Here is a 20,419-nt window from a genome sequence, read left to right on the forward strand (position 1 = left end):
AAATTATGCTAAGTGAATTAAGCCAGTCACAAATAGATAACTACTGTATGAGGCACCTAGAGTAGTCAGATTCATAGAAACAGAAAGCAGAATGGTGATGGCCAGGGGCTAGAGGGAGAAGAGAATGAGGAATTGTTATTTAATGGAGAAGAGTTTCAGTTTTGCAAGATGAAAAAGTTCTGGAGTTTGGTTGCACAATAATATGGATATATTTAACACTATTGAAGTACACTTAAAAATGGTTAAGATGGTAAGTTTTATATCCTGTGTATTTTACCACAATTTTTTTTTTCAAAAAAGCAGGACTTCTGGTTTTGTTACATAGATTGAAGATAAAGTGCTCAACAAATGTTAAATGCACTTTTAGCACTTCCCTCAGAAAGTAATTCCTGAGTGAATACAGTATCTTTCTTTCTCTGCTTAAACCCTAGCTCCACAAAGCTGGGACAACTGCTACCTTGGTCTGGTAGGGCCTAGTAAGTTTTCAATAAATATTTGCTGATGAATGAATAAACATCTGAATAGACACTTGTCTTCTGGCTAATTAAAAACACTTCAAAAACAAAACACACACACTTCAAAACAAACAAACAAACGTAAAACAGTGTGAGTAGTCCATGAAACCTAGAAAATTGTCTAGTTTTTTCCACCCCAGCCCATGTTCTCCTGGTTCTAGATTCTATAATGGAAAAGCAGACCAAATTCTCAACTAGTTGTTTGTAACAGAGGTGCCACCTTTTCTACGCTTGTGAATGCTCTTCTGATTTACACATTTCCTGCTAGGTTAAGAATATTATCTGGTTTCGGGGCGCCTGGGTGGCTCAATCGGTTAAGCGTCCGACTTCGGCTCAGGTCATGATCTCACGGTGTGTGAGTTTGAGCCCCCGCGTCGGGCTCTGTGCTGACAGCTCGGAGCCTGGAGCCTGTTTCAGATTCTGTGTCTCCCTCTCTCTCTGACCCTCCCCTGTTCATGCTCTCTCTCTCTCTCAAAAATAAATAAATGTTAAAAAAAAAAATTTTTAAATAATGTTATCTGGTTTCAAAGGACAATTCTTTATAGGACTAAACAGGAAAATTAAATAATAAAATTTACAACATTAGTTATATCAGTAACCAACCCATGTTTAAACAAATATGTCATCGAAATGGCCTGTCAATAGACACTTTCATTATCTTTCCAGTGAGGATCTGAATTGGTTTATAAGAGTACATAAAATAGGGGCGCCTGGGTGGCTCAGTTGGTTAAGCGTCTGACTTTGGCTCAGGTCATCATCTTGAGGTTTGTGAGTCCAAGTCCCGCATTGGGCTCTGTGCTGACAGCTCAGAGCCTAGAGCCTGCTTTGGATTCTGTCTCTCTCTGCTCTTCCCTCACTCATGCTCTGTCTCTCTCTCTCTCTCAAAAATAAACAAGCATTAAAAAAAATTTTTTTAAATACATAAAATATAGCAAGGTAAATCAAAGCCTCAATTTTCTCAACAAAATATGGATATTATTACCATTTTGTAAAACTATTCTCTAAACAATAAGATCATTATTTCATAAGATAAGGAAAGTACTTACATAACTGTAAATTCCCCATCAACTGCCTTCTTACCCTAGACTGTGCTCAAATCGGTTGTGCGAAGCGCCTGGAAAAATATAGTAACTGCCACCCAACTGTTTAATATATCGAAGCCGCTGAAATTGAGGTGTGTCGATGATTCGGATGAGGAGAGGGTGGAGTTCAATGTGGCCATGGATAGGATCATTAATTACCTAGAAAATGTTTAAATTAATATCAATAACAATATATAATTCCATCTAAAATTTTTGTGCAGCCGTTCCTATCTACAGTGCACAATTAAAGCTATTCAATTGTTCTCAAGTAAGAATACTTCTACAGGAAATAACAAGATATTAATATCATTACCTTATTTAGGTATCACTACCAGACAGATCAAGTATATTGGATCTGGGTATATTTTACTTCTTCTTAATGGATTCTAATATAGAAAAATAAGGAATTCAATTTTTTTATTGTGTATATGATTTGATTAGTCTTTAATAAGTTAGTCTTGTATTCAAGTTAAACGTACTCATTTAACACACTCATTCAGATCATATAAGCCTTATTGCTATAGACAATGTGTCTGTTTTTTTCCTAAATGTATCTATATGGTACCCATTAGGAAGAGAGGGAGTGAGGAAGAAAGAAAGGGAAGCTTCCTACCATATAGATAAGAAATCTTGGGCAGGAATATGAAATTCTGTACTACTCAATGTCACTCAGAAATACCTATACTTAGTGAAGATAAATTTTACAATTATTTATTACTCTAAGCTTAAACAGGGTTAAATACAGGTGAAGATTTAATGTCCCTCAATGTTTCTTAAAATAAAGATACATCTTAACTATCCATAACCGCCTTTTAAAGAGAAAGACAATAAAAAAGGAGTGGCCCTTGTGTGGCTCATTTGGCTAAGTGTCCGACTCTTGATCTCGGCTTAGGTCATGCAGTTTGTGACTTTTGAGCTGATGGCATAGAGCCTGTTTGGGATTCTGCCCCTTCCCCGCTTGTGTTTTCTCTCTCTCTCTCTCTCTCTCTCACTCACTCAAAATAAATAATAAAAAAATTTTTAAAAAGAAAAGAAAAAAGGAACTTAATAAATGATCTGATGAATGATTTTCAAACTGCTTCAAATTTTTCCATGAAGTTCCTTAAAAATGTATGGAATTCTGGGAGGCGAAGGGCCTTGTCTACTGCCATATTCTCAGAACTCATCACGCAGCGTAATGCCTGGCACACAGTAGGAACTCAAATATGTTTTAAATGGTTACTGTTGAACTGCCATTGCAAAGATACAAATATTTTTTTTTTAATTTTTTTTTTCAACGTTTTTTATTTATTTTTGGGACAGAGAGAGACAGAGCATGAACGGGGGAGGGGCAGAGAGAGAGGGAGACACAGAATCGGAAACAGGCTCCAGGCTCCGAGCCATCAGCCCAGAGCCTGACGCGGGGCTCGAACTCACGGACCGCGAGATCGTGACCTGGCTGAAGTCGGACGCTTAACCGACTGCGCCACCCAGGCGCCCCAATACAAATATTTTTTAAAGGTTTATTTATTTTTTTGAGAGAGAGCATGAATGGGAGGAGGGGCGGAGAGAGAGGGGGGGGGACAGAGGATCCAAAGCGGGCTCTGTGCTGACAGCAGTGAGCCCAACGAGGGGCTCAAACCCAGGAACTGTGAGATCATGAGTTGAGCCGAAGTTGGAGGCTCAATGGACTAAGCCACCTAGGTGCCCCAAGATACATATGTTAAGATTCTTATAGTTAAAGTGTACCATGCCCATATATAGATATATACAAAATATGAATTACAAAAGCTCTATGCTGTAAAGAAGCTTAAAGGGGTCATCTGGTCCAACATTTGAACATGCTAGTGATAAGGAAGTCATTTCCTTTAAAAACAGCCCAATTCAGGGGCGCCTAAGTGGCTCAGTCGGTTGAGCGTCTGACTTCGGCTCAGGTCATGATCTCATGGTTCGTGAGTTCGAGCCCGCGTCAGCCTCTGTGCTGACAGCTCAGAGCCTGGAGCCTGCTTCAGATTCTGTGTCTCCCTTTCTCTCTGACCCTCCCCCACTTGCGCTCTCTGTCTCTCAAAAATGAATAAATATTAAAAAATTTAAAAAAAATAGCTCAATTCAAGTTGTGCATCAACAGCCTGAGTCAAGTAATGACTAGAATTTATACCTTTGTTAAGCAATATGTAATGTATATTAACAAAGATTAGATTTATGACTGGTGAGTATTAATTTTTTTCACCTGCTCTATAAAGTCACTTTATCACTATCATAAACTATATTGGGTGTCTGGGTGGCTCAGTTGGTTAAGCGTCCAACTCGATTTCAGCTCAGGTCTGCTTGGGATTCCCTCTTTCCCCCTCTCTCTGCTCCTCCCCCTCACTCACTCTTGCACACTTGTGTATATATACTCTCTCTCTCAAAATAAACATTAAAAAATATATAAAATCATTAAAGCTATCAATTTCATGACTATACAGTGACTCACTGACCAAAAAGTACTTAGGAACTTCAAAATCTATTTGCAACAAATGTAATTTATAATTTATAAATATGGTTAGGCAGTTTTCTGTTTTTTTTTTTTTTTTTTCTTCAACGTTTTTTATTTATTTTTGGGACAGAGAGAGACAGAGCATGAACGGGGGGAGGGGCAGAGAGAGAGAGAGACACAGAATCGGAAACAGGCTCCAGGCTCTGAGCCATCAGCCCAGAGCCTGACGCAGGGCTCGAACTCACGGACCGCGAGATCGTGACCTGGCTGAAGTCGGACGCTTAACCGACTGCGCCATCCAGGCGCCCCAACAGTTTTCTGTTTTTGATGAAACGTAGAAAGAATAAAAGTGAGCAAATGACACTGATTGTCTTTCTTTTTAACTTTTAACCTTTACTTTAAAGAGAGAGGGAGATGTGAGTGGGGGAGAGAGGCAGAGGGAGACTGAGAATCTGACGCAGGCTTCACACTCAGCCCGACACAGGACTTGATCCCATGACCCTGGGACCATGACCTGAGCCAAAATCAAGAGACGCTCAACTAACTAAGCCACCCAGGAGCCCCGAAACTGGTGTCTTGAACATTACTTCAAAATTATTTTTGCTGCAGGGGTCTCTGGGTGGCTCAGTCGGTTGAACGTCTGACTTCGGCTGAGGTCACGATCTCGCGGTTTGTGGGTTGGAGCCCCGCGTCGTCGGGCTCTGTGCTGACATCTCAGAGCCTGGAGCCTGCTTTGAATTCTGTGTCTCCTTCTCTCTCTGCCCCTCCCCAACTTGTGCTCCATCTCTCTTTGTCTCTCAAAAATAAATAAATGTAAAAAAACAATTAAAAAAAATTTTTTTGTTACAAATTTTGTTGCACTGTGAAAATGTGGTAACAGAGATCATCTGAGATGATCTCACCTAATAAAGAAAACTTATCTATGTCCTATCTGAAGAGAATACTCTGTGCTGCCCTTCTCATGAAGGAATGAAGGACAAAATAGATTGCAGGCAATTTTCTTCCAACTGCAGGACAAAATTGTTAAATATAATCTTTAATAAGTGATCACCCTATTTAATTTGTCATGAAAAGAATGAGGTATTTTAATATTAGGTAACTTTTTCAGAAAGGGCTAAAATTTGATTAATTCAAATAAAATTCTTGCTATAAGAACCACTACTTGGCCTATAAAAGAAAACTATTGTAGGACTGAACCAAACACATTTATTAAATATTTCAAACATGGGGAGCTTGGCTGGCTCAGTCAGGGGAGTGTGCGGCTCTTGAACTCAGGGTTCTGAATTTGAGGCCCATGTTGGGTGTAGAGATTACTTAAAAATAAAATCTTAAATTTTTTTTTTCCAACATGATTTTCAATGGGAAATAAGCAGACTAACTGGCAAGAGTAAAATTGAAATATGTATTCTCATAGAGATCTGAGATAACTCAAATACTGTACAAAATATACCAAACACAGCTAATGAAAAATGTACATGATGATCATTGCAAAAGGGTGCAAAAGGGGATTTAGATACCCTACACCTTCTTCCAGGTCTGAAACTAAGTTTTCTTAACCTACAGAAGTCAAAAGGGTGAACAATAAGATAAAATTTCTGTCACCAGTCAATCAAGAAACATTAATTATGATACCAGAGAGTCTGTGAAAAATGCACATTCACAGGCCTACTGTAAATTCCCACAATCGGAATTTCTGAGATGGAGGGTGGGCAGTTGACCACTTGTTAAAATGATTCTTGGGACACTAATTCCAAAAAACAGGGCCTTGAATGTCCGGAAGGGGCCGGGAGATGAAAAATAAGAACTACTGAGGGGCACCTGGGTGGCTCAGTCAGTTGAGCACCTGACTTTGGCTCAGGTCATGATCTCACAGTTTGTGGGTTCAGGCCCTGTGTCAGGCTCTGTGCTGACAGCTCAGAGCCTGGAGCCTGCTTCAGGTTCTGTGTCTCCGTCTCTCTCTGCTCCTCCCCCACTCGTGCTCTGTCTTTCTCTCTCTCTCTCTCAAAAATAAATAAATGTTAAAATTTTTTTTTTTTTTAATAAGAACTATTGATAGATGAAACTCTAGGAATGTATCCACTCTGTGGACTAATATTTGACACAAAAGTTTACCGGAGCTGACAAGAAAATTCAGTACAACTTTAAAAGTTATTCTCTGACTAAGGGGAAAGCAGAGCTATGTGTGTCGATGTGGAGGATGCTCAAAAGTATAATAATAATAATAATAATAATAATAATAATAATTTTTAAAAAGCGATGTAAAATGAAAGTTTAAAAGGTTACTTACTGTTTATAATTTTTATAAAGCTTAAAAAACATGTAGAACAACACTATACATTGTTTATAGCTATAGATATACATGTAGTGAAAGTAAAAAACATTTGTGAAAATGAATAAACCCAATTCAAGATGGCACTTATTTTGGGGGAAGAATGGATGGAAACAGAATCTACAATGGGTACAAAAAAGACTATATTGGGGCGCCTGGGTGGCTCAGTCGGTTGAGCGGCCGACTTCGGCTCAGGTCATGATCTCGCGGTCCGTGAGTTCAAGCCCCGCATCAGGCTCTGTGCTGACAGCTCAGAGCCTGGAGCCTGTTTCAGATTCTGTGTCTCCCTCTCTCTGACCCTCCCCCGTTCATGCTCTGTCTCTCTCTGTCTCAAAAATAAATAAAACATTAAAAAAAATTTTTTTTAAATAAAAAAAAAAGACTATATTGTTTCTAACATTTTGTTCTGAAAACAACAGATCTGAAGCAAAATTAGGTAAAATATTAAGATTTAACAAGCTAGGTAGTTGCCTACTTACACTTTTCTGTATGTTTAATATATTTTAGTTTTTCTTTTGGTTTAAATATTTTGTGCTTATTTGAGAAAATGCAGTTTAGAAATATAAAAATCAATTACAATTCTATTACTGAGAAGCAGATTTCCTCCCATTCTTTTTTTTTTTTTTTTAATGTTTTTTCTTTCTTATTTAGTTATTTATTTTTAAAGTAGGCTTCACGCCCAACATGATCAAGACCTGAGCTTAAATCAAGAGTTGGACGCTCACAGGGGTGCCTGGGTGGCTCTGCTGGTTAAGTGTCTGACTTCGGCTCAGGTCATGATCTCACAGTTCGTGGGTTCAAGCCCTGTGCCAGGCTCTGTGTTGACAGTTCAGAGCCTGGAACCTATTTCAGATTCTGTGTCTCCCTCTGTCTCTGTCCCTCCCCTGCTCTCTCTCTCTCTCTCTCTCTCTCTCTCTCTCAAAAATAAATAAACATTAAAAAACAAATAAAAAAAAAGAGTTGGACCCTTACATAATAGGGGCATCTAGGTGTCTCAGTCAGTTCAGCATCCAACTCTTGATCTCAGCTCAGGTTTTTTGTTTTTGTTTTTTTTTTTTAAGTTTATTTATTTATTTTGAGAGAGAGCAAGGAGGAGGAGGGGCAGAGAGAGGGTGGGACAGAATCCCAGGCGGGCTCTGTGCAGACAGCGCAGAGCCCTATAGGGCTCAAAGTCATGAACAATGAGATCATGACCTGAGCTGAGATCAAGAGTCGGACACTAAACTGACAGAGCTACCCAGGCACCCTGTCTTTATTTTTTTAAGTTTATTTATTTATTTTGAGAGAGAGAGAGAGAGAGAGAGAGAGAGAGAGAGAGAGAGAGAGAGAGGGAGAGAGTGAGTAACATAGGCACATGTGCTAACAGGGGAGGGGCACAGAGAGAGGGAGAGAATCCCAAGCAGACTCTGCCCTGTGAGCTCAGAGCCCAGAACCCGATTTAAAGCTTGATCTCACTAAGCGTGAGATCAGGACCTGAGCTGAAATCAAGTCAGACACTTGACTGACTGAGCCCCCAGGTGCCCACAGCTCAGGTCTTGATCACAGGGTCGTGAGTTTAAGCCCTGTGCTGGGCTCCGTGCTGGGCATAAAGCCTATTTAAAAAGAATAAAATAGGGAGCGCCTGGATGGCTCAGTTGGTTGAGCGTCCAACTTCGGCTCAGGTCATGATTTCACTGTTCGTGAGTTTGAGCCCCACATCAGGCTCTGTGCTGACAGCTCAGAGCCTGCAGCCTGCTTTGGATTCTGTGTCTCCCTCTCTCTCTGCTCCTCCCCTGCTTGCACTCTGTCTCTCTCTCTCTCTCTCTCTCTCAAAAATAAACATTAGAAAAAAAAATTTTTTTTAAAGAATAAAATAAAAAGTCAAAAAAACATAATAAACTCAGATTCTTCTTACCTTCATTGCATCAACATGAATTTCCTTCAGTTGCTGGATATAATTATGCAGCTTCTTTCTGTCACCCAAGGTACTAAAATTACAACAGGATAAGCAAATCCGTCATTATTTGCTTAATAATAATCCCTGGAGTATATAATAGCATATAATCAACTCTAAATTATCTACACTAATAGAACGAGAAGTCAGATTAAAAGGAACAATTAATAATTCAAACATACGCCCCCTCTAAAATTCTCCCCCGAGGCTTCTGCCCTTGATTCTCCTCTCTTGGAAACTCAGACTTCAACATCTCCTACGTCTCTACTGAACGCTCAATTTATACTTCAGACTTATTTTAACCTAACCGAAGTTGCCATCTTCTCTCACAACCCTGAATCTGCATGGTTCAAGGTAGTACACTGAATTATAGCATAGAGATAATGAAAAAGGACTTTGAAATCAGAACTGGTTCACATCTGCACACGGAATCTGTGTGACCTTGGGGGCAGGGAGAATCACTCAACCTTTTTTAGTATACTAATGTTCTCATCCATAGCACAGGGAAAATATTATCTACCTTACAGAGCTGGAGAGGGATTAAATAATGTATTCAGCACTGCAGTTAATGATAAAGACCCAGTTCCCTCCCTCAAGAACTAGAGAAATTTAACTATGATTACCGGTGTCACAGAAATCATCACTGATTATCAATTCAGTATTTACCCTATCAGAAGTATTTTAACTATAAGAATTTAGGAGTCTATTAGTGTGAACAAGAGATAAACTTTGTTCACATGATAAGTCCATTTAGTCCATTTAGGAGTCTATTAGTGTGAACAAGTGAACTTTGTTCACATGATAAAGACTTTTAAATTTATTATGGTAATGAGTTACAAAGGTCCAAGTCTGACTTATGAACATTGGATATGACTTAGGTACAAATCCAACATATATGAAGGCAATAGCTTTACTTATACCCATCTTCTTTTGTCAGTAATCCCTTATAATGCTTCAGTTTGAGAAATAAATTTAATAGGATTTAATGTAAACAGCTCAAAATCCTGTAATTTGTCATCCGGCTTCATTTACCTAATTGGTCCAAGCAAATTAGCCTGACACTTGGCTAATTATCAACAGAAGCAGCATGTAAAGGGGCAGAATTTACTGACCTAACAGCTAATTAGATTGAAAAATAAATCTTTTGCTAAAAGTTCTAGATACACTTAGAGTCAGAACCACTACAATTGGCCTCTATATCATATTAAATCGTACTACAATCTAAGAATCACTTTCTTGGGATATATAGAGGCATTATTACAGCTGATAAATCATAAAGCAGCATACATTGTGTTTTCCTATTTTCCTACCATCCTCATTAGTTTGATATAACAAGCAGAGGGAAAGGCCAAGCTTGGAGAAGTACTTACAGGTCAGCGATAACGGAGTCAGGTTAAGTATCATTGCACAGTTGAGCACAACCAAGAGTTAGAGCATAAAATACCAAACCTAAACCAATCTCATTGCTTAGTATTTACTTGAACTGATACTCGGTATTCATTACTTAATAAAACCCAAAAAGAAATATTCACAAAGAAATTGCTGATTAAAGTCTATAAAATTAGGGGCACCTAGGTGGCTCCGTTGGTTGAGTGTCTGGCTCTTGATTTTGGCTCAGATCATGATCTCACAGTTCATGGGACTAAGCCCCATGGTAGGCTCCAGCCTGTGGTGGGCTCTGTGAGCACAGCACAGAGCCTGCTTGGGATTCCCTCTCTCCTTTTTCTCGTCCCCTCCCCCCAGCCCCCCCACCTACTCACATGCTCTCTGTCTCTCTCAAAATAAATAAATAAACATTAAAAAAAGATAAAATCTACGAAAATAGACACCCAAAACCTAGAGGTTTTTTGGTTTAACAAAGGTTAAAAAAAAAATACAGTATCTTAAACAAAAATTTAAAGTATTCAATGGGCCAGGGCGCCTGGGTGGCTCAGTCGGTTAAACGATCAACTTTGCCTGAGGTCATGAAGTCCTGATTCCTGAGTTCAAGCCCCACGTTGGGCTCTCACTGTCAGCGTGGAGCCTACTTCAGGTCCTCTGTTTCCCTCTCTCTACCCCTCGCCTGCTCGCTCACACACACACACACACACACACACACACACGCACATTCTCTCTCTCTCTCTCTCAAAAATAAACATTAAAACAACAACAACACGGGGGACTGGGTGGTTCAGTTGGTTAAGCATCTGACTTCGGCTCAGGTCATGATCTCACAGTTTGTGGGTTTGAGTCCTGCATCAGGCTCTGGGCTGACAGCTCAGAGCCTGAAGCCTGCTTTGGATTCTGTGTCTCCCTCTCTCTATGCCCCTCCCTGCTCATGCTCTCTTTCTCGAAAATAAACAAACATTTAAAAAAAATTTTTTTAAAACAACAACACTATTTCAAGTATCCATGGGCCATAGTTAGACTATAAGATTTCATATGTATATTTCATCATTTCCTGAATCTAAAATGTCTTACAACTGACATATACAGTTAATGTACCAATGTTTCTTATTTCTTAGAAAAACCTTTTATTTTTTTTTTTTAATGTTTATTTATTTTTGAGAGAGAGAGAGAGAGAGAGAGCGAGCGAGCACGAGCAGGGGAGAAGAGGGAGGGGGACAGAGGATCTGAAGTGGGCTCCACATTGACAGCTCATGACCTGGGTCAAAGTCAGATGCTTAACCAACTAAGCCACCCAGGTGCCCCTAGAAAAACCTTTTAAATTGGGGCTCCTGGATGGCTCAGTTGGTTGAGTGCTGACTTCTGCTCAAGTCATGATCTTGCAGTTCATTAGTTCAGGCCCCGTATTGTGCTCTGTGATGACAGCTCGGAGCCTGGAGCCTGCTTCGGATTCTGTGTCTCCCTCTCTCTCGGCCCTCCCCTGCTCTCATTCTGTGTCTCTCTCTGTCAAAAATTAAAACAAAACAAACCAAAAAGAAAACACCTTTTCAATCAACAGTTGATCATAAACTTGAGAAAATTTCAGTACTTTTCTAAACTGGACTTCCTCTTAGAAAGCAGAATCTAAGACAAGACCTTATGTACAGGTAATTTATTTTTAAGATGTGAATCCTAGGAAAGGTAAAACAGGAAAGGATGGAAAAACAGTACTAGGTTATATTAATAAATTGGCTGAACTACTACCACTGTGAACAACTTTGCCTAATCTCACTGGGATCTTCAAAGGCAGCTCTAGCCAGCAGAATTTTGCTAAGATAGAAATGTTCTGTGTCTTCCCTGTCCAACATGGTAGCCACTAGCCATAAGTAGCTATTGAGCACTTGAAATATGGCTAGGTAAGGAACTGAAACTTTAATTTTAATTGATTTAAACATGTAACTAGCAGCTGCTGTATAGGAACACACAGCCCTGAAAAGTCCTGCAGAATATACCTCAGAGTTATACGGTGGGCACAACCAGATAATGTTCATTTGAAATTCTATTTTGTTCACTCATGTCTCCAAAGTTCCTAGAAGAATTCCTAACATGTAGTGGGCCCTCCATAAATATTTGTTGAATAAATCGGTAGTATTTGAGTCCACGAAATATATGGTTCTCTTTAAAAGCAAGACTATTATGGGGCGCCTGGGTGGCTCCGTCGGTTGAGCGGCCGACTTTGGCTCAGGTCATGATCTTGCGGTCTGTGAGTTCAAGCCCCGCGTCGGGCTCTGTGCTGACAGCTCGGAGCCTGGAGCCTGTTTCGGATTCTGTGTCTCCCTCTCTCTCTGACCCTCCCCCGTTCATGCTCTGTCTCGCCCTGTCTCAAAAATAAATAAAACGTTAAAAAAAAAAATTTAAAAAAAAATAAATAAAAGCAAGACTATTAGAATAAATGCAATTCAATTAAAATAGTAAGCAACTAGGGGTGCCTGGGTGGCTCAGTCAGTTGAGCATCCGACTTCGGCTCAGATCACGATCTCGCGGTCCGTGAGCTCAAGCCCCGCGTTGGGCTCTGTGCTGACAGCTCAGAGCCTGGAGCCTGCTTCAGATTCTGTGTCTCCCTCTCTCTCTGACCCTCCCCCGTTCATTCTCTGTCTCTCTCTGTCTCAAAAATAAATAAAAAAAAACATTAAAAAAATTTTTTAAATAGTAAGCAACTCAATATACCTAAGAAATAAATAGTAAGAGGGATGTTGAGGGGACTGAAACGTGATTATGAAAGAGACTCCTGATGATTCTGATCCAAAGGACATTTATTAAAATTCAAGTAAATATCCTAAGGTGATCTTTTCTTACAATCTGCTTCTATTATCAACTACTAAACAACAGTGTATGAAGTAAGCGTATGAAGTAATTGTTTTGATTCTTTGGTTACCGTTGCCACAAACAACACTTAGCCAAGTGGGACTCCAGAAGAAAAAATACCTTATTTTACCACTGTTGCCAATTCTCAAAAAAAAAAAAAAAAAAAAAAGTCTCCATTTTAAGCAATATTTAAATATTTGTTTCTCAACTGTGATCTTTAAAGTGGATCCACACTAATCTAGCCCCTACAACTTCCAGCCTTACATAGGGATCTCTACCTATATATATATAATTTATTATTAAGGGCCAATGTGTTAATCACTTTATATACACTGTCTCATTATCATTTTCCATTTCACAGGTGCAGAAACTGAAAGGTTAAATTACTTGTCTCAAATCACACAACCAAAAACGGAACAAGCTACTTTGGATCGTGTCTTTAAATCTAATACCAAGTATACATTCCAGTCTTAAGACAGCTTTAGGAAGACCTAAAAATATGTTCAAGATAAGGTTGTAGCCTTGATTTTTCTTGCCAACATTGCCCCCCTATTAGTCTTTATGTATTTTATGGTGTGTATAATCCAATTATTCTGAACTTGAGAGTAAAAAGTTGGTCACTGCAAACTTCATGAAGGCTTGTCAGCAAAATTTTTTAAAATAGGAATCATTAGGGGCGCCTGGGTGGCTCAGTCGGTTAAGCGTCCGACTTCAGCTCAGGTCACGATCTCACGGTCCGTGAGTTCGAGCCCCGCGTCGGGCTCTGTGCTGATGGCTCAGAGCCTGGAGCCTGCTTCAGATTCTGAGTCTCCCTCTCTCTCTGACCCTCCCCTGTTCATGCTCTGTCTCTCTCTGTCTCAAAAATAAATAAACATTAAAAAAAAAATAATAATAAAATAGGAATCATTAGTAATATTAAACACAGGATTGCACAGCAAAAACAGACACAATTATGTTGGGATTCAGTTTTAAAACACTTTGTAGATTTATTTATTTTAAAGTTAATTTATTTATTTTTTGAGAGACAGAGACAACACAAGTGGGGGAGGAGCAGAGAGAGAGGGAGAGAAAGAGAATTACAAGTAGGCTCTGTACTGTCAGCACAGAGCCCAGTGCGGGGCTTGAACCCACAAAGCCATAAGGTCATGAGCTGAGCCGAAACCGAGAGTCAGACACTTAACCGACTAAGCCCTGAAAGGGCGGGCCTATGCCAGCGGCCAACTCCATCTTGTTCTGTGTCCTTCACCTTGACCACACCTCCTCCCCTTGAGTAACCCCCCCCCCCCACCTGCCTAACAGGACTCGGACCCTTCCCCAGGACCCTTCCCCAGCCAATCGGCTGAGGCCATAGCCATTACCTCACCAACTGCCCCTAGGCCCCAATAAAACCTTTGTCCTTTTGAAACTCGCTCTCTCTCCCTGGTATCTCACCGCTGCGTCAGTGCAGGTAGGGGATTGAGCTCGAGCTAGCTCGAATAAAGGCTCTTTGCTTTTGCATCGGACTCGGCTCCCTGGCGGTATTTGGGGATCACGAATTCTGGGCATAACATTTGGGGGCTTGTCCGGGATCCCCAAGACCCCCGAGGGACCCCCGACCCAGAGAGCCTGACTGGCCACGGTTAGTGTCTGTTTGTTCTGTCTTTTCTGTGTGAGCTCATTTCTGGAATTCTGGTAGTGCCCGATGCGGTCTAAGTGGATGCACTGGAGGACCACGGGCCGGGAGTTCGGAAGACGTTCCGATCCTCCCTTCTGGAGGGACGTGGAATCCCCTCAAAGGTCTGAGACGAGGCGGGTCGCTCCCGCTGGTTGGCGTGAGGCCGTCGTCTTTGGAGGGACGTGGAATCCCCTCATTGGTTTTGGAGGGACGTGGAATCCCCTCAAATGTCTAAGCTAGCTCTCAGTTTTGCTTCCATGGAGTTGGAAGACTTTCTAGGGGCCCTCTGTTTGTCTGTTTTTGTGTTTCTCTGTTTTGTTCTGTGGACTTACTGGACGGACGTTATGGGACAGACTCAGACTACTCCTCTAACTATTATGATTGATCACTTTAAGGATGTGAGGGGAAGAGCTAACAACCTCAGTGTGGAAGTCCGAAAGGGTCGGTTGCAGTTTTTTTTGTTCTAGCGAGTGGCCAACTTTCAATGTCGGATGGCCACCAGAGGGGACCTTCGACCTCCCTACCATCCACCGAGTCAGGAGTATCATCTCTCAGCCTAAGACGGGCCATCTTGATCAGCTCCCTTACATTATCACTTGGCAGGACCTTGTAGAAGACCCACCCTCTTGGCTTAAGCCCTTCCTAGCCCCGCTCCCTCCGGAGCCAAAACCCATTCTTGCTTTGCAGGAGACAGAGAAGAGGAAAAGTCTTACCCAGCCTTCAGCACCCCTCTACCCTGTCCTACAGGGGGGTACTGAAGAAGAATTAATTTTTCCTCCCCCGTATAACCCCTCTAGGATGCCAGAAGAACACCATCCTTCCCCTCAGGGGGAGGCAGACGCTGTTCCGAGAGCGGGAGGCAGAAATGCTCCAGTGGGAAGCCCGCCCTTTACCAGACAAAGGGCTCAGAGGGAGCAATCCGCCTCCGCCGCCAACTCCACTATTCTGCCCCTGCGAGCCACCGGACCCCCAGACGCAGAGGGGAATCAGCCCCATCACTATTGGCCTTTCGCCACTAGTGACCTCTACAATTGGAAAGCTCAGAATCCTAAGTTTTCCGAGAAACCGGCAGGGCTTATTGATTTATTAGACTCTGTTCTTTTTACCCATCAGCCCACGTGGGATGATTGCCAGCAGCTTTTGCAGGTCCTGTTCACGACTGAAGAAAGAGAAAGAATCCTCAATGGGGCCCGAAAACTAGTTCCGGGCGCAGACGGGAATCCCACCACCAACCAGGCTCAGATAGATGCCTCCTTCCCCTTAACTCGGCCCCAGTGGGATTTCAACACGGCAGAAGGTAAGGAGAGGCTCCGGGTCTACCGCCAGACTCTAATGGGGGGGTCTCCGAATGGCTGCTAGAAAGCCAACCAATTTGGCCAAGGTAGGCAATGTACAACAGGGAAAAGATGAATCTCCGGCTGCCTTTTTAGAACGGATCATGGAGGCATTCCGTACCTATACCCCCATGGATCCAGAGGCTCCGGAAAGCAAGGCAGCTGTTATCATGGCCTTTGTAAACCAATCGGCCATAGACATTAGGAGAAAATTACAGAAAATAGAGAGACTAGGAGAAAAAAGTCTGCAGGACTTACTGGTAGTAGTCGAAAAGGTATATAATAACCAGGAGCCTCCTGAGGACAAGCAGGCTCACGCCATGGCGGCTGCCAGCAGTAAGCAGACTCGAGACCTGGCCAGAATACTACTAGCTACCACTGCTGACTTCCCCGAGGAACGAGACCGCCTTCTCCGGCAGCTGGCAGACGACGCAAGAAAAGGTAAAGGAACCACCAAGGGGGGGAAGCAGAGGCTGCAGAAGGATCAGTGTGCATACTGCAAGGAGATAGGGCATTGGGCCCGAGATTGTCCAAAAAGGGCCGGCGGGAAGGGAAGCAAGACTGATCGAGTAAAAGTCCTAGAGCTAGATGAACTAAGTGATTAGGGGAGTCGGGGTTCGGACCCTCTCCCCGAACCCAGGGTAACTCTTAAAGTGGAGGAGACCCCTGTTGACTTCCTTGTCGACACCGGAGCACAACATTCGGTCCTCCGCACCCCACAAGGAAAACTAGCCAGCAAGAAGTCCTGGGTACAAGGGGCAACTGGTATGAGCCAGTATTCATGGACTACCCGAAGAACAGTAGATTTGGGAACGGGCCGGGTATCCCACTCCTTTATGGTAATACCAGAATGCCCCTACCTGCTGTTAGGACAGGACTTACTGACCAAGATTGGAGCTCAGATAACTTTCAGACAAGGGGGGGCCTCAGGTCACCGATGGCAAGGGCCACCCCATCCAGGTCCTGACCATGAAACTGGAGGATGAATACCTCCTCCACCAGGAGGCGCTCCTGAGAGAGAATAATATAGACAGATGGCTACAAGAATTCCCCTCGGTTTGGGCAGAGACGGTGGGGGGATGGGACTAGCCGCTCACAGGACCCCAGTCCTGGTAGAGCTCAAGCCAGGAGAGAGTCCGATAAGGATCAAACAATACCCCATGTCTCAGGAGGCCTGGAAGGGGATCCAGCCACACATCCGGAGACTACGAAGCCTAGGGGTACTAGTTCCTTGCCAGTCTGCCTGGAACACCCCCTTACTGCCGGTCAAAAAGCCTCACACAAATGACTACCGACCAGTACAAGACCTCTGGGAAGTAAATAAGAGGGTCGCGGACATACACCCAACTGTTCCCAACCCATATACTCTCTTGAGCTCCTTGGCGCCCTCCAGGGTCTGGTACTGTACTAGATTTAAAGGACGCCTTCTTCAGTCTGCCGTTGGCACCCCAGAGCCAACCCCTGTTCGCCTTTGAGTGGCATGATCCGGAGGAGGGCTACAGTGGGCAACTCACCTGGACACGGCTACCTCAGAGATTCAAAAATTCACCCACCATCTTCGACGAGGCACTACACGAGGACCTGGGTGAGTACAGAAGGGAGCACCCTGGCCTCACCCTCCTACAGTACGTAGATGACATCCTGATTGCTGCCGACACGGCCAAAGACTGTGAGCGAGGGACCCAGGACCTGCTGGCTACCCCGGGGGCCTTAGGGTACCGGGCATCCGCGAAGAAGGCTCAGATATGCAGGGAGAGGGTAAGTTACCTGGGATATATCCTGGAGGGCGGACAGCGGCGGTTATCAGATGCCAGAAAAGAAACTGTCCTAAAGATCCCTACTCCCACCTCCCGAAGAGAAGTGAGGGAATTGCTAGGATCAGCCGGCTACTGCCGCCTCTGGGTTCCAGGTTTTGCTGAGAAGAAACTAGACCCAGTGGCTGCCGGCTGGCCGCCATGTCTAGAGGTAATTGAAAGGCTGACCAGGCAGCCAAGGCAGTCGCCCTTACTTCAGTCCCCACCATGACCATACAACTACCGGACCCGGGAGACCCAGTTTTACCAGACCAGCCCAAATACTCCCAGGAGGAGTTACAGCGGATCAAGAAACTCCCCATGGACCAGGAGATAAAGGGATGGTGGTACACACCTAACAAGGAGCTCGTGCTGCCAGACCGGCTCGGAGTCTCATTATTAGAGCACATGCATCGGTCTACTCACATGGGGGCCCGAAAATTAAAAGACTTAATCCGACATGCCGGAATCAAGATTCACCAACAGGACACCAAAATAGAGCAAGTTGTATCTGCCTGCAAGACCTGCCAACTCACCAACTCGAGAGCCACATCAAATAAAAAAGGAACCAGGCTCAGAGGCACCAGACCGGGAGCCCAATGGGAAGTCGACTTCACCGAAGTCAAACCAGGAAAGTATGGTTTTAAATATCTTTTAGTATTTACAGACACCTTCTCTGGCTGGGTGGAGGCATACCCAACCAAGCATGAAACGGCTCAGACGGTGGCTAAGAAGCTACTAGAAGACATCTTACCCAGGTATGGTTTTCCTGCCATGGTAGGATCAGACAATGGACCAGCTTTTATCTCGCAGGTAACACAGGCAGTAGCCAAGGCGGTGGGGGCAAACTGGAAATTACACTGTGCTTATAGGCCCCAGAGCTCAGGACAGGTAGAAAGAATGAATAGAACCCTAAAAGAGACCCTTACCAAACTAACCATGGAGACTGGCGGGGACCGGGTGACTCTCCTACCATACGCCCTTTACCAGGTTAGAAACACTCCTTACACTCTGGGTTTTACTCCCTACGAGATCATGTTTGGCAGGCCACCCTCTGTTATTCCCAGCCTTCGAGCTGAACTTATTGCTGAGTTTAAAGATCAAGAACTTTTTCTTTCCTTGAGCGGGCTCCAGAGGGCGCACGAGGACATTTGCCCGCGCCTCTGTGCCATCTACGAGGCTGGCCCGATCCAGACACCTCATCAGTACAGGCCGGGAGACTGGGTCTACGTCAAGAGGCACCACCGAGAGACTCTCGAGCCGCGCTGGAAGGGACCCTACGTCGTGGTGTTGACAACCCCCACCGCTCTCAAGGTAGACGGCATCGCGACCTGGGTCCATCACACCCACGCTCGGCCAGCGGACCCCTCCTCGATCCGGAAGGACGTTGTCACGCGATGGGCCATCAGTCAGGACCAACACAACCCGCTCAGGCTCAAGCTACAGCGCATTCGACCCACCTAATATTGGTAACTCTGTTAACTCTGCTTGTCATTGCTCATGCTGCCGGGAGTCCCCACGCCCCCCAAAACATCACCTGGCAGATCACAGACACCAGCTCAGGGACAATACTTAATCAGACGTCCCAGAGCCACCCCAGGGACACTTGGTTCCCAGAACTTTGCGTAAACCTCCAAACTCTGTTCCCCTTGTCACCATAAATGCAGCCGGTCCCATGATTGGGTCCCTAAGCTACATGACAAGGGGGGAATGAAAGGGCGGGCCTACGCTGGCGGCCGACTCCATCTTGTTCTGTGTCCTTCACCTTGACCACACCTCCTCCCCTTGAGTAACGCCCCCCCCTTTACCTGCCTAACAGGACTCGGACCCTTCCCCAGGACCCTTCCCCAGCCAATCGGCTGAGGCCAAAGCCATTACCTCACCAACTGCCCCTAGGCCCCAATAAAACCTTTGTCCTTTTGAAACTCGCTCTCTGTCCCTGGTATCTCACCGCTGCGTCAGTGCAGGTAGGGGATTGAGCTCGAGCTAGCTCGAATAAAGGCTCTTTGCTTTTGCATCAGACTCGGCTCCCTGGCGGTATTTGGGGATCACGAATTCTGGGCATAACAGCCACTCAGGCACCCCAACACTTTGTAGATCTAAAATGAGGACAGTTAAGATCAGTGTCATGGGCTTTGTCCCTCAGAGGTGAATAAAAAGGTCAGAAGTATGCTTGGCTACAAGTTGAATTTTATCATTCTTACCTTATTCCAAGACTTTCAAGATCAGACTCATTAAGATGGAGCAGTATTGAACCTGTGATTTTATTTCCTTTGGAAGAAAAGGGAGAAAAAAAGATGAATGGTTTCAACAATTATACCATATGCTTTTTTGTTTCTTTCAATTTGGATTCACCAGATTTACCCAAATCAACATTTACTAAACCACCCACTACAGGTAATGGACTGTGTGTAAAAACCACTTTCATTTGCCACTTGGAAAGTCTTTTTCTCCACATGGGGCTCAAACTCACAACCCCCAGACCAAAAGTCACATATCCTACAGACTGAGCCAGCCAGGCACCCCTCTCACTTGGATAGTCTTCATTTTAATTAGATAACTATATTGACAGGCTATTTTTGATAAATCAAGTAAAAACTTTTAAATTATTTGAATGACTTATTTGTGAGGAAGTCCAGCAGCAAAACCAGTGGCTTCCTTCTAAAACAGGTGAGGTTTGGCGTGGGGGGAGGAAAGGAAGCTTAAATCTATTGTTCTTAGAATAGTCAGGTCAAAACCATAGCCTGAAGGGTGCCAAGTGTTGATTGAGTTCTAAAACCTCCAAGGAGGGGCTTGACTCCCGGATCTCGGAGATGTGAGTTTGAGCCCCACACTGGGTGTACAAATTACTTAAGCAATAAAAGACTTAAAAAAAAAACCTCCAAGAAAAGCACATAATACTGTGTTTTGAAATATATATACGTTTATTTTTCTTTCTCTCACTATATAATTAATTTTACTCCTTCCTGACCTCAGATTCCACAACTCTGGACTATTTTCAAACAAACAAAAATCTTTTTTTTTTTTTTTTTAAGTTTATTTATTTTGAGAGAGGAAGAGCACTCATGAGTAGGGGAGGGTCAGAGAGAGA

General features: G+C 43.5%; 2 protein-coding genes across 4 annotated transcripts in view; one reads left to right on the forward strand and one right to left on the reverse strand.

Moving 5' to 3' along the window:
- Nucleotides 1-20,419, reverse strand: part of SAMHD1 (SAM and HD domain containing deoxynucleoside triphosphate triphosphohydrolase 1) — a 50,625-nt gene that overhangs the window by 27,107 nt on the left and 3,099 nt on the right. The window contains exons 2-4 of one of the 3 annotated variants that reach the window (XM_078444089.2): nucleotides 19,533-19,599; nucleotides 8,279-8,351; nucleotides 1,596-1,756 (exon numbers count right to left, since the gene is read on the reverse strand). In XM_078444089.2, the coding sequence (XP_078300215.1) occupies nucleotides 1,596-1,756; nucleotides 8,279-8,351; nucleotides 19,533-19,599 (301 nt within the window). The other 2 variants (XM_078444091.2, XM_078444090.2) reach the window with 2 other exon arrangements.
- Nucleotides 8,933-19,480, forward strand: LOC145715324 (uncharacterized). The gene is made up of 4 exons (XM_081795116.1): nucleotides 8,933-8,993; nucleotides 16,929-17,293; nucleotides 17,803-18,219; nucleotides 19,475-19,480. The coding sequence occupies exons 1-4, from the start codon at nucleotides 8,933-8,935 to the stop codon at nucleotides 19,478-19,480; spliced, it is 849 nt and encodes a 282-aa protein (XP_081651242.1).

This window comes from Panthera onca, chromosome A3 (genome assembly GCF_046562875.1).
Source record: "Panthera onca isolate mPanOnc1 chromosome A3, mPanOnc1 haplotype 2, whole genome shotgun sequence".
Classification (NCBI taxonomy): domain Eukaryota; kingdom Metazoa; phylum Chordata; class Mammalia; order Carnivora; family Felidae; genus Panthera; species Panthera onca.